This window comes from Oreochromis niloticus, linkage group LG11 (genome assembly GCF_001858045.2).
Source record: "Oreochromis niloticus isolate F11D_XX linkage group LG11, O_niloticus_UMD_NMBU, whole genome shotgun sequence".
Lineage (NCBI taxonomy): Eukaryota > Metazoa > Chordata > Actinopteri > Cichliformes > Cichlidae > Oreochromis > Oreochromis niloticus.
Window position 1 is genome coordinate 14,993,239 of NC_031976.2, and position 13,763 is coordinate 15,007,001.

The 13,763-nt window shown below is 39.7% G+C and overlaps 1 protein-coding gene across 3 annotated transcripts in view; it reads right to left on the reverse strand.

The window, feature by feature from the left end:
- Window positions 1–13,763, reverse strand: part of LOC102079407 (furin-like protease kpc-1) — a 209,374-nt gene that overhangs the window by 149,828 nt on the left and 45,783 nt on the right. For all 3 annotated transcript variants that reach the window (XM_005472550.4, XM_019364583.2, XM_005472551.4), the window contains exon 6: window positions 12,858–12,960. In XM_005472550.4, coding sequence (XP_005472607.1) covers window positions 12,858–12,960 — 103 coding nt within the window. The remainder of the gene's footprint in view (window positions 1–12,857; window positions 12,961–13,763) is intronic.

Here is a 13,763-nt window from a genome sequence, read left to right on the forward strand (position 1 = left end):
AGTGCCCTTAATAACACACTCCATTTCTGTTGGCATAAATAAGGGCTCCATTTCCATCTTATTTCATGCAAATGAGAGCGACGGCGCCCAAACAGGTAGTGGGAGTACTGTGTGAGTGGAGTGTGGAAGTGTGTAGTCGCTGAGTGTAGTGGCATGATTGGGAACGAGCGAATTCAAATGAGCGTTGGAGAGACCCCACGATGTGCCAACGACTCCCACGCCAGCCTGCCAACGGCGTGACAGACAACGTCACTTAGTCACTTATGGGCCCCGCCGCCTGCACATGGTGCCATTACAGGGGCCAACGCAAAAACCAATATTTATCCAGGCAAATGGTTCTCTCTCTAGAGAGAGATTATTGATGCAGACATGAAAGCTGCGCTCCAGTAGTAGGCGCTGGTGCAGCTCGATAACATGTTATGTCATTTGCTGAGTCCGTGGGGTTTTCAGCGTTTGAAGAGCAGCGATTGGAAGATACAGCAAGAAGCCACGCTGCTTCATACCGTTGATTCTGTGTGTGATTCTATATATTCTATGTCTATATTCCATGTGCAAAGGTAAAAAGCCATTACAGTTACATTAACGGCTCATAACGACTCAAAGGACTAAAAAGTTGAGAAAAATACAACGTTTTAAAAAGGTAAACCTGCCTGCATAATCGCTAACATCTGCATATCCCTACCACTACACACTTAAAACTGTGGTGAGCCTCTAGTGAAGTTAATTTCCAACATCTGCAAACCAATTTTGTTTGGTGTTAAATGATCACACTTCAGATTGAATACTGTTATTGACTATATCCTTAAAATCTGTCAGTCAATAGCATAATTCCATAGCTAATAGTTAACTTATACAACACAGTTGTGCAGTGTTTACAGTAAGAAGAACATTTTTTTTCTGTCTGCATGTTGTCTATGTGGTTTAGTTTATTCCCACAATCCAGAGACATGTAGGTTAGATTGCCAGCCAGATCAAAATTTCAGGTGGCTGTGTGTGAATGGTCCTCTGTCTCTATGCATTAGCTCCCTGATTGGTGCAAACTACATCTTGCCTAGGGTCATATGGCACAGACTAAGGTCAATTGGCAACATGACAGTGATATAGTATAGATAAAGAAGTGATATATACAACACACTCCTATGCTGCTTAGTCTTTGTCACTATAGTTAATTAATTATATATAATTATCTATCAGGGTTATCGGGTTAGCTACAGGCATTCCACATTTCTGATGTTAGAGATTGCTTTTCAATAACTCACCCAGCCTACTGCAAACCCTCTGCTGCTGGTGATTCTCTTTCCTCCATCAAAATGCATGATGGAGTAAGCACAGCAATATTAGGGAGACATTTTGCTGTTTGATAATAAGAAGGCATGACATAAGTTACTTCTTAGATAATGGTAGAACATTTCATATGTAACTCTCGTCCCTCATTTATAAAAATATTCTTAGATTTATACTTTGATTTACGATAAGTTTTGTTGATTTCTTAAAAAAAAAATGCTTGGCATAAAAAACCTCACTTAGATAGGTTCGTAACACACTTACACCCCTGTGATCCATATTTCCAAATCAAACTAAACTGATGGAAATTGGCTTTTCATTTCCCTTTCATATAAAGTTAGAAGGCGTAGCCACGGAGCAAAACTGACCCCAGCAATACAAATGAATTGGTGGGATAATTAGTGGATAGACTAAACTGAATCCTGTGGGATGGAAAAATAAAGCTAAGTCAGAAATGCCAAAATCTGCAATTCCTCAAACTGCCTCTGGAGGCTGGCTCATGTTTACAGCTTTATACAAAAATAAATAAACAAATAAATAAAATAAACTGTTGTGTTCCAAATTATATGGTCTGCCGTGTGGTGCAGAACCTCTTATTTAAACAAGGCCACTTGTGGCTCCAGAAAACTAATATGGTGTTGACCAAAAATGTAAATGTTGAGGCTTCAAAATGCAGTACACAACCAGTGGGTAACATCACAGTGGCTGCACCCATCTTTTATATACAGTCTATGGTTAAGACAAATAAAACCCAGCTGCTGCAGGTGCATAGTGCAGTGGGAACAGTTTAGAATTTCAAATTGCACAAATGTGCAATTTGTGCAATTTAAATTTCACCTTAAGTCAAACTTATGACCAATATTTGTTCTAAAAACAGGGAGCTTTGTTCATGAATAAGGTGGGTAAAATCTTAGGGTGATCAACACTGATCACTGCCTTACTTGCTTGGACACTGCACCACATATACAGTACAGTGCATGATCTAAGATACTGCAACCAAACTCTTTTTTTTTTTCTCTAGTGCCAGCAGCAATGCCAGCGGCAGCAGCTGGTTATTGATGATGCTGATTATTTGTGATAATTCACTCAAACTCCCTTGTGAGTCCAGTTAAAGTCATCCACCATTATTTGCTGCCAATCAGATCAACTCAAGGTTATTTCACAACCCAAAAACTTATGTGACTGTGTGACGCATTTGTGATCTCAGAAAATCAAACCGAAACCTTATTCCATTTTTTTAAGAAGTACAAAAAACAGCCCAAAATGCCAGCGGCATTGCCAATAGCAACAACTGATTCCTAAAGAAGGCTGTGTTGCATCGACTTTTGTTACGTCATACTAAGCTACAGAAGGACTTTGTGGAGGACATACTGATGTGAAGTGCTGTAAACCTTAAATTTCCCATTTTCTAATAGAGTTTGTCTGCATCTTTCGGGCCTTTACTTTCCTGCTTCCCAGTAATAACTCATCAGTCGAGCAGTGTAGGCGGCTTTCTGACAGCTTTTTCCTTGGGCTTTATTTTTGCTGATAAAGTTTGAGTTTCTCTACTTTTTCTATCACAGTCTCTGGAGTTTTAAACACAACCACATTAGAAGACAAGCAGGCATCACTTCCTGTGCAAAAGAAACACCCATCATCAGATGATTGGTCTCAGTCATTAGAATGTCATATCACCTCAGTGAAATAAAGTAACAGAATCAAGTTTAAGTTTATATTCTGATTCATACTTTGTGGAACCAAAGGTGATCGTAATTACATAACATTTTACATTTTGGAAACTCAGTCCAAAGAAGCAGTTGGTAAAATCAGAGGGTGCAGAAGGTGGAGCTGGAGTGGAGAAAAGGTTTACAAGAGTCGCTGGTGGCCGGATAAAACAGTTCCACACTCGCTTCAAGGAAAGGTTAATGTCTCTTTCTCAATTTCTTCATCGCTCCCTCCCTTGCTTTCCCAGCTGAGGTCTGTGTGACTTACAGCAGGTCCAGACTGCATTAGATTAAATCATAAATTACTCACCCACCCCCCATATCTACATCCCCCCACCCCACTCCCTATCTCACTCTTTCCCCTTTCCATCCTCTCCCTATCTCAATCTCACTCTCCCTTTATTCTCCTATATTCCATTCCCCATGTATTTCGCCTGCTCCCCCACTATTATTTCTCCCCAGCTCTAATCATTATTTTCTTTTCTTCACCCCCTTCATTTCTCTCACACTCCCTGTACTCTACAATACAAATGCTGTTCTGTTAGAGGGCTGCTACGCTGACTTTTGGACAGTGAGGCATGTGAGTGAATGTTTGCTAGAACCCCTTCTGCAGATTGGTATTTGCTGCCTTTGATCATCTATATTTTAGCAAATATGAGTTTAATTTAATATAATTGGTAGCATCTCCAGTTAAATCTGCTTTCAAACTATATAGAAGTAATATCAACTGGTAGTCTTATACTGTGGATATGGCAGCTGGCCATGGTGTGCTTTATACGTGTTCACAAAGACGGCTAACAAAACAGACTAGGCTATTCTATTCATTTCCTCCTTCTCATCTGTGGTGTTCATGCACGCATACAATAACACTGCGTTCTGGTGCCCTTACTTCACCATCTAGGCAGTGCTAGAGAATGGCACGAGCATTAACTATGCTACTTTTTTAAATTGGCAGCTAATTCCTAATGCAATGTTTTAAGCAGTTCAACAATTAAAATTGCAAATTTGCATACAGTTTTAACTGTTAGCTAAAGGTACTCTGATTGTATTTTGGACAGTAAAACAAATGTGTCATAATCACTCACTCAATATGTAAGAAGGAGAGGACAGGTGAGGAAAATGAGTAGTTATTTTGAAAGGTAAGGACTGCTCAGGAAGGGGCATTTGATCACCTGGAAAGTTGTCACTGTATGAGGTACAGTACTGATCATACTGGGTTTGACCTCTTTTTTCCTTCAGAACTTCCTTAAATCTTACAGATCTAAGCACCTATCAGAGAATGGTCTGCATTCACATAATAGTGCCACGCACTTGCTACAGATTTGCCAGCTGCACATTCAAGATTTGAATCTCCCGTTTCCACCACTTCCTATAGACGCTGTACTGGACTGAGATCTGGTGACTGAGGAGGCCGTTTGAGTACAGTGAACTCACTGCCATGTTCAAAGATCAACTTTAACGTGATTTGAGCTCTTTGACAAGCCCCTTCATCCTGCTGAAAGCAGCCATCAGAAGGTGTACACTGTGGTCACAAAGGAATAGAAACAGTCAGCAACAAAAAATCAGGTAGGCTCTAGTTTTTAAACAATGCTCAGGTGGTGCTAACAGACAGAAGTGTGTCAAGAAAATATCCCCCCAACTCCAGGCTCTCAAGTTCACCATATTCTTACAATACCATTCAAGCAGAAATAGAGATACATCATGCCAGGCGACGTTTTTCCAATCTTTTATTGTCCAGTTTTAGTGAGCCATGTGAACTGTAGCCTCAGTTTCCTGTTCTGAGGGGACAGGAGTGTTACCTGGTGTGACCTTCAGCTTCTGTAACCCATCTGCTTCAAGGTTCAAGATCTTATGTGTTCAGAGATGTTATTCTTTGCAATATGGATGTAACAAGTGGTTATTTGAGTTACTGTTGCCTTCCTATCAGCTCAAAGCAGTCTGGCTATTCTCCTCTTAAGTACTCAACAAGGCATTTTCACCCAGAGAACTGCTGCTCACTGGATAGTTTCTCTTTTTGGACCATTTTCTGTGAACCCTTGACATGGTTTTGTGGGAAAATCTCAGCAGTTTCACGAGTTTCTGAAATAAAACCCTGGCATCAACAACCGTGTCGATTAAAAGTCACTTAAATCACCTTCATTCTTCATTCTGACTCTCAGTTTGAACTTCAGCAATTTGTCTCTACCTTGTCTGCAGGCCTAAATGCACTGCTTGCTGCCATGTCATTGGCTGATTAGATATTTTGGTCAACTAACAGGGTTTACCTAATAAAGTGTCTTGTCAGTGTATTTGAATTGGTGCACGGCAGACTGTGGCATCCATCGTTTTAGATTATTACAAAGAAAGGCGTCATGAATTTGACCTTAAGCTGGTGATGTTCTTTAGCACTTGTCAATTTCTGACTAGTAAACCTCAGAGCCAGTAGCCAGGTCGTCAAAGAAAACAAATCTACTGAGCTCATAGCATGGGTTAATTTAGCTGATATTTTAAAACTTTGTCCCAGCTGCATGGCCACCTACATCTAAGGTTTCCCCCACCTGCTAAATCCCACTTTAACCCCTCATAATTACTATATCATCACATGCATACTCATCAGTGGAATCACAACTATCTTATATCTATCTTTTATGATATCCCACCTGATACATCAACTATAATAGCTGAATTGTACTAAAACTGTAGTTTATTTAATTTTTTACTTTTACTTAGTATTCTTATTTTCTTAAAAATAAAATGTTTTAGTTTCAGGTTTCTTCCTTATTTCCTTTGTAGTGCACACAATAACATTACATCGAGTTATGATGACTGAGACCTCTGTAAAGGTCTACACATTGTCGGATATTGTTTATGGACTTAGAGAAATAGAGGCATGTTAGGGGCTTAACAGAGCTTTTGTGGGATAAGAACATGGTTAAAGGGGAAAAAAAAGAAAACAGAATTGCCCCTCCATTCAACCCCCACACATCTTGCGCTGCTGCTCCGCTGGAGAAAAAGAGGAATAAAATAGAGTGACCCTGCCACTAGCAGCTCTCTTTTCCCCCCACTGCTCTCTTCTTCCTCCCCCTTGCCGTGTGAAATCAAATTTCCATGTGGCTCCCGTATCTGTTGCACAGCGAGGTGATTTATCAGGGATGCAAAGAGCATGCAGAAACAATCTTTATTACATCCATTTCCTGCTTGTCAGCCGGGATCATGTTGGCTGTTCATTAAAGGCGCGGTGCAGGTGAGGAGAATGCATCCCGATGCCTTGATAGATTGTCTGCTCCCCTGTGGTGACAGCAGCTGGATGGATTGAACAGCGGGGGGCGAGCGGGGAGGGAAAAAAGCGCTGACTCTGTCGCTCCCCCTGTCAGACACACTTTTACATGGCCGGCCAGTGTCATTTCTACCAAACTGCCCTACAGACACACATGCACAAACGGGCTTATGACACTCTCTGGAGTTAAGCCAGGAGTGTGCCTTAATGCATGAGTGCATGTGCACCACAAGCATACAAGTATTTATGGACAGTGATGCAAAGACACTGAGACACAAATTGTAAAATTGAAGTTTTCCTTATTATACAGTACAATCCTCTCTGTGCTGAAAACATGGGCTGAAGAACAGCTCATGAGGGAGACTTTCACCCTAAAGAAAAAAAAAACACAACCTGAAAAAAGACAGTTAATTATACCTTTCAGCAGCGTAGTCACAGCTGTTCAAAGCTTAATATATATTAATATATATTAATTTTAAAATAAATATGTTCGCACAGGTAGTTCTGTGTTGCTTGGCAACTGCTTTGTTTAAATACTTTGAGGACTTTGTTGCTTAGTGTAAAGATAATTAGCGTTATTATCTTGTACACGGCACTGGGTGCATCTGTAATAGCTGGCACACAGTGAATAGGGCAAATATGTTAGGTTAATTTACACTGTAACAAATACATGCAAATACTAAGAAATATGTTGGAATTATGGCATAAGTACAAACTTACAGTGCATTGATATGTCATGAATTTACCACATACAGACCTGTTGATCACCAAGTAATATCAATCTTATGTAAAAGAATACTCGTATAATATTTGTTTTCACCTATTTTATTTGGAACTGTATGCAAATGCTTTTCGACTGTTCAGAAGTGACCATGAAATATAAGTGATTAACAGAACCTGTTAAGTCTGGGAGCCAGGAACGGCCCAGTGGTGGACTTGGTGGGGTGATGGTGGTTAGGAGGAGAGCTTAACATAGCACTTTGGTAAGACACTATCCTATTGCTATAACACATACTGTACAGCACAGGCTTATACTGACAGCAGCGCTCTGAGATACAGTTAACTTTGATCATATTTATTGTAACATTTGTAGCTTTATATTAGCTAAGTAACTAAAGATAACAATATTAGCTCATAGAATTTAACTGGATGTTTTTGACTTTTACTATTAAGTCTTTATAGTTCTGAATATTCCAACTCTTTTTACATAAAGGTGTCTAAGGAAAGGTTTTTAGGCCCACCAAAACTGTGGCAAAAGCCCTATTTATATTTTAGATTATGAAAAATGGTCTACAGCACACAAAATTTAAAGCTAATTCAATTGCACAGTTCAGTGACCTACTGTATGTCAGTAGATTGCAGATTGCACTCAACTGAATTCTGCTTTGTTACCCCTCCCGATCCAAGCGCATGATCTTCGCTACATTGGCCACTGTAGGCCAAACTACTGTGGCCGCCGTTCATCTGTAGTGAGTGTAGGCTGTTTGTGAGGTTAATTGTTGAGGATATCCCAAACTTTTCTATCAGTTAGCTGCTGTTTTTGCCGCTGTTAGCTGCTGTTAGCCAGCGTTAGTGAAACTTTTATGTATGTGTCTCCAGCCACATAAATAAAAACTGATTATGTGGAACAGCAACGTCCATTTCCACTATTATAGTCAAAAACTAACATCCAGTCCTTTAAGTAACCTCAAAAAGTATTTATTGTACCTTTGAGTAATATATAACACGAACAGACAGCAATTCAATAGTACTCATACTGTGTGACTTTACAATGTCAATCAGACACAAAACACAGCCCTGCCTCTTAGAATGGCTACGTAAGCCTTCATAATCAGCCATAAAATCTTTTATCACACCTCCTACATCACCTGATAAATACATACAGAATGACAACATAATTAAAGCTCTGCATCTATATGAAGCTTACATTAACTCCTCGGGGTACAATTTTTTGGGTGGAACTATAAATTTCTACCTTTATCTTACAGCGGTTTCTTCCGAAAACATGAAGAAAAGAAGAAGAAATCGCACAATGTCTCCATCCGCTCCAGAGTGCAGTTATGCTCAAATTAATGTTTACAGAAGAAAAAAGTATACTCAAAAGGTTTTCTTTTCTTTCTATGCTCTTCACACATCAGTGTGGCAGTCTTCTTTTTCTAAATTCTTGTTATTTTCTTTCTTCCCCCATTCATTCATTGCTCTATCTCCATCTCCTAGTCTAATTTGTGTCCTGTGTCTCCTTGTATACCAATGACATGTAATGACAATGGCGTAAGCACCGATCGATAGGAGTCTGCTTTTGGACTCCTTGGCCACGGGGGACAGAGGCCAGCGTTGATAGCTGGGTGACAGGGACATTGTAGTAGAGTGGCAGGACAAGGTGGGTGGGGGGTGGATGTGATTTCTCTGATGAATCTTTATCCTTATCCCACTCACCGGTCATAATGCGTTGATGACAGGCTAATGAGCGCTGCTTATGTTGAAGTGCACACTGTGTGACAGTTGTCTTTTATTCCTCCTATAAAAGTGTCCAAGAGCCTCATTTATCAAACTATAGAGCCCTCTGTATGTGAACTTTGAGGACATGTCCATACAAACCAGATAGCTACTGTTTACCAGAGATGTATAGTTACAGCTTTAGTCTATAAAAAAGGAAAAATATCCCACCTATTTTACACTGTTGTGTATGTACAACCTGTATGTTTATGTACATATGGTCAACTCATCCATCTGACATTTCCAGTAGCTTTAATGTAGAGTACTGTTGTAGACACACGTAGTAAGGAAGTGATAAACATGAACAACATGGCAAACAACGAATCTAAAATGTTGATCTCTGTAGAATGAAAAGTTGTCTCATACTGATGTTAAACTGCTCACAGTATGGTGGTTGTTTTTTTTAGATCCATTGTATAATATCAAAACTTTCAAAACAGTTTTTTTTGTATTAAAACCAGAGAAAACAAACTGTCTTATCTAATATCTTCAGAACTTGATTGGGGACAAAAATAACTACATTAAAAGCGAACACTGTATAAAATAAAATGTCATCTCTGGGTCTAAAACTGCTTCCTTTCTAAAGGCCAGCAGGGGGCGGTTATGGTTACAAAATAAAGACTAATAAAGGTTGATGAGAAAATGACTCTTCTTCTCATATGATTTATTAGGTTGGTAAATATTTTTCTAATGAGTTTATGATATTGATTGCTATTTTCAAGTCTTCTTCAATAAAGCATGATATTCATGCTGTGAATGGTGGTCTCATTTAGAGTCAAATAAGCATTAAGTCATAGTAGGATTTAGAATTTGACTACCTTTTGATTGGCATATCACTACTGCATGGCATCCAGCACCACTGTACCTAAAGTAACTGGGACTGGTGTTAAACATGTGGCACAGTTTTCCAACAAAATTTTCCCAGTGCTTTTCTAATAGAGCAAGGGATTTTCAACATAGCATTTCTAAAAATAATAGTTTTCTTTAGAAAGCATGAATTCTTTCTATTTGCACGAAACAACAGAATTATTTCAGTAAAAAAAAACTACCACAGTCAGTATTATTAGCCCCTTGAGAAACTGACCTTTTTATTGAGCCCTGACACAAACCACTGCTGTGCAATGATGTGCTTTTACTCTGTTATACTTAAAGCTTGTGAAATCAAGTTAAAACTGAAGGATATCTTCCGATTTATACCCAATATAAAAACGTCATGCCAAAAACAGAAGACATCCGTATAGACGTGAGAAAAAGAATTGTTGATGCTCACAAAGCAGGAGGTGGATATACAAAGTTATCACAGCATTTCCAAGTTTCAAGAACTGGACTGAGATGTATCATCAAGAAATTCAGAAAAAAAAACACACGGTACAGAAGCAAAAGACCTCAAAGACTCTGTAAAGCAAACTAGTGAGAGATGTGTCTAAATACCCCCGAACAGCTGCCATGACTGAGGTATGCTAAGGGCAACCTGGAGAAAGATTATGCTTACTGGAAGTGCGTCCTTTGGTCAGATTAGACAAAACTAAGCTCATCTGGACTCACGTGCTTATATTTGGAGAAAGAAGGAAGAGACATAAAACCCAAAGAACATCGTTCACAGTGAAACACGGTGGTGGGAGTATTATGCTGTAGGGATGCTTCAGTACACCTGGAACTGGGAATCTCATCAGGGTGGAAGGGACGACCAACAAGGATACGTGAAGATCTGAAAATTAAATCTCATGCAGCAAAACTGAGTCTGGATGGTCGCTTTGTCTTCCAACATGACAAATGTTTGACAACAAACATATGTCACTCCTGGTAAAGAACTACCTCCAGAGGACCAAAGTGAATGTTATTGACTGACCTCCCCAAGCCCTTAACTTGAATCCCAATGAAAATCTGTTCGTTGAACTGAATATCAAAGTTTATGACAGAAGACCATCAAATCTGGAGGGATTCACCAAAGAAGGGTTTTCAAAGAAAAATAAACCTAGAATGTTTGGAAAACTGTGTAAAGAATTCCTTGCTCTGCTTAACAGCATTTGGGAAATATATTAAAAAAAAGTTTCATAGGGGGAGCTAATGGTTCTCTCCTCATCTGTAAGTAGAATTTGATTCAAGGCTGTTTAACTAATACCACCATGAATAACGGATGCTCCTTGCTAACCATGTGAGACAGTGTAAGCATTAGCTGACGAGCACAACCTCTCTTCTCAGCATCGATTAAGCAAATTAATAATAGATAAATGTTTCACTTTTTCAATAATTACACAGTTTCACAAACCTACACTGTATAATATAGTCACAACCTTGTAGGTCAGTTTGCATCTTCACAGATTCCATGCGTTGCACTCAAAAGTGTGCATACACAAAGTTGAGAAATAAGGGTCTTTATTATTTTATAGCTTTTCAATGATCACCCACTGTCCATGAAGCTATAAAAGCAAGTTGATGAAACTATAACTAAAGCTGCCATGTAGAGAGGACAGTAAAGGGTATAGTCCATGCAAACACAGGAAAGCAAATGAGTGAAGGTGGCACTGTGAATGTGATTCAACAGTTTTAAAAAAACAAGTCTCAGATTGCCAATTACATCTAAAACAGAGGGACTGAACTGAAGGATGGCTATGGAGGAGGAGCACAGTGGAGGAGGAGGCGGTAGGGTGCTTTCACTCAAAGAAAATAATTTATTTCATTGTGATATTAAAATCAATGACATCGATTGAAAGGTGGCTAAAGGTGAGCGTGTACATGATCCTTTAGCTGTGAGAGGCAAAATGTCCAAAAGGGAGGGAAAGAAAGAGAGATGAGGAAAAAGGAGGAGTAGAAGAAGAAGACGAAAAGGTGGCCAGAGGAAAAAGTCACCTCCTAGTTAACAAAGAGGGGAAAGGGAAGAGGAAAAGAGGAAAAAAGAAAGAAGGAAGAGAAAGAGAGAGGGGGAGGGAGAAAGGAAAAAGAGCGGGGCTCTTGCCCAGTGGAATCAATACAGAGAGGTGGAGCAGAGTACAATAGCCTCAGAGGAGAGGAGATTCAGTGGTGCAGGTCTAATACTCTCTGTCTCATACACACACACACATACACATACATTAACACATACACACTCGCCCCACTCTGAATCCTTTTTGCTCTTGCTTTCTCCTGACATTTCCCTCTATATCCTTCCTCTATTTAATTTCTTTCTCCTTCTCTCTTGCTTGCTCATTCTGTAGCCACCCTCCACCTCGTGCCACCCATACCCAAACATACACACACAGACACAGTCTGTATGCAGAAGGATGCAGAAGAGAGAGAAGGCCTTCTGTCCAAAGAGGCTAACCACAACACAAGTTTTTTTTTCCTGAAACCAGACACTGAAGTCAAAAACTGACACTCCTGCATGCATGCATGCATACCAGCGAATCAACACACACAGATATATTGTTTCTTAGAACCCAGTCACTTTCACACACAGAGGGCAGAGTCAGAGGCACTTGAATGCAAAAAAGAAGAAGAAAAAAAAGGTGAAGACTTCAACACACACATACAAAACAGCACACACAACTACTCCAGCTCTATCAGCACTTGAGACTAGTGAGGCTTCAATTAGTTCTTGATGAATGAGCCCATAAGATGCCGCTCTCTCATTTCCCTTGTTGCCAGATATCCAAGCAATCAGAGAGAAATGAATTCTCATTGTGGCATGACTGAGACGAAGATGACGGTGGTAGGGCGGTGGTAGCGGTGGTAGCGGCTGGGGGGAGGAGGGCACTAACATAAATCATTCACCCTCTCCGCTCAGGGCCAGAGTTGAGCTTTGTCACACCAAACCTGACAAGCCTTTGCCGATTTAACACCTTTTGGTTTTGGGGTTTTTTCATGCACACTGCACACATCTTGTCTAAGTATTGCATAGAATTGCTGCATTATGCAGATTTCTAATTGAAATATATTTTTTCAAAAATGTAAGTTTGTTTCTGGTCTAATTGCGTAAAGCAAAGGCAATGCATACTCAACTGAGTTAAAAGCGTTAAGAGGGTAAATACTGCAGAAAAATGTGCCTTAGTTTTTAGATGTTGACTGCCAGCAAATGCAGATTTTATCTATTTTGTTTATAACGTGTGTGAACATGTTTGTTGCAGTAAAGTTAGACTCACCATCATCAATGATGCTGACCACGACTCCATGTCCGGTAACATTGTTCCTCCAAACTGGCATCACATTCAGGTCAGTCGCATCAGTGTACTCACCCTGTGCAAACTATACACACACAGACACATATATACACAATATTATTAAAATGTTAGCGTCACAAAAAAGTATAATTTCCTTTTTTCTACTTTTTTCCAAGTCTGCTTGGTGGCACGCTGATATCCTCACAGAGTCTTGCTCAGTATATTTACTAGCGGACATAGTAAATATAATGTAACAATGGCATAAATCAGATATCAACTGCTTTCTGTTTTTGTTCACTGCATTGTCAGTGTGCAAAAGGCTCTTAACACTGCAGGTAAAAAAAAATAACAGAGACAGTGTTAGATTCTTGTCCACTGCAGTCCACTGTGCCGTAGCACATAGGTGTGCCTTGAGAAATGATCAGGTGTGCCGTGGAAGATGATCTGGTTCCACTTCGTTAGTACTCTAAGCGATCGGCGTGAGTAACGTGCAGAACAATTACATTCTCTTCCACTAGAGGGCAGTACAACTACCTGCTCTAATTAAATGGGTTGCCAACTGCCATTAAAACAGAAGAAGACGAAGAAGAAATTACATAAAAGTCATGCTGTGAGACGATGAAGCACGTAATAGCAATAGATAAGTATTTGAAAAGAAAAAGTAGTCAATCTGACCTGGGTCCTGGAGAAAATTCCAACCCAGATGAGGGCCCTAGCATGAGAAGTGGTCAGAAGAAAGCACAAAAGGTATAATGGGGACAAACTGAGCCAATTCTACTATGCCTGATGTGCGGGGAAAAAATTATCAATATGCTTTTTGTGATTTTTTTGTTTGGTGGTGTGCCCTGTGATTTTTCTAATGTGAAATATGTACTGTGGCTCCAAAAG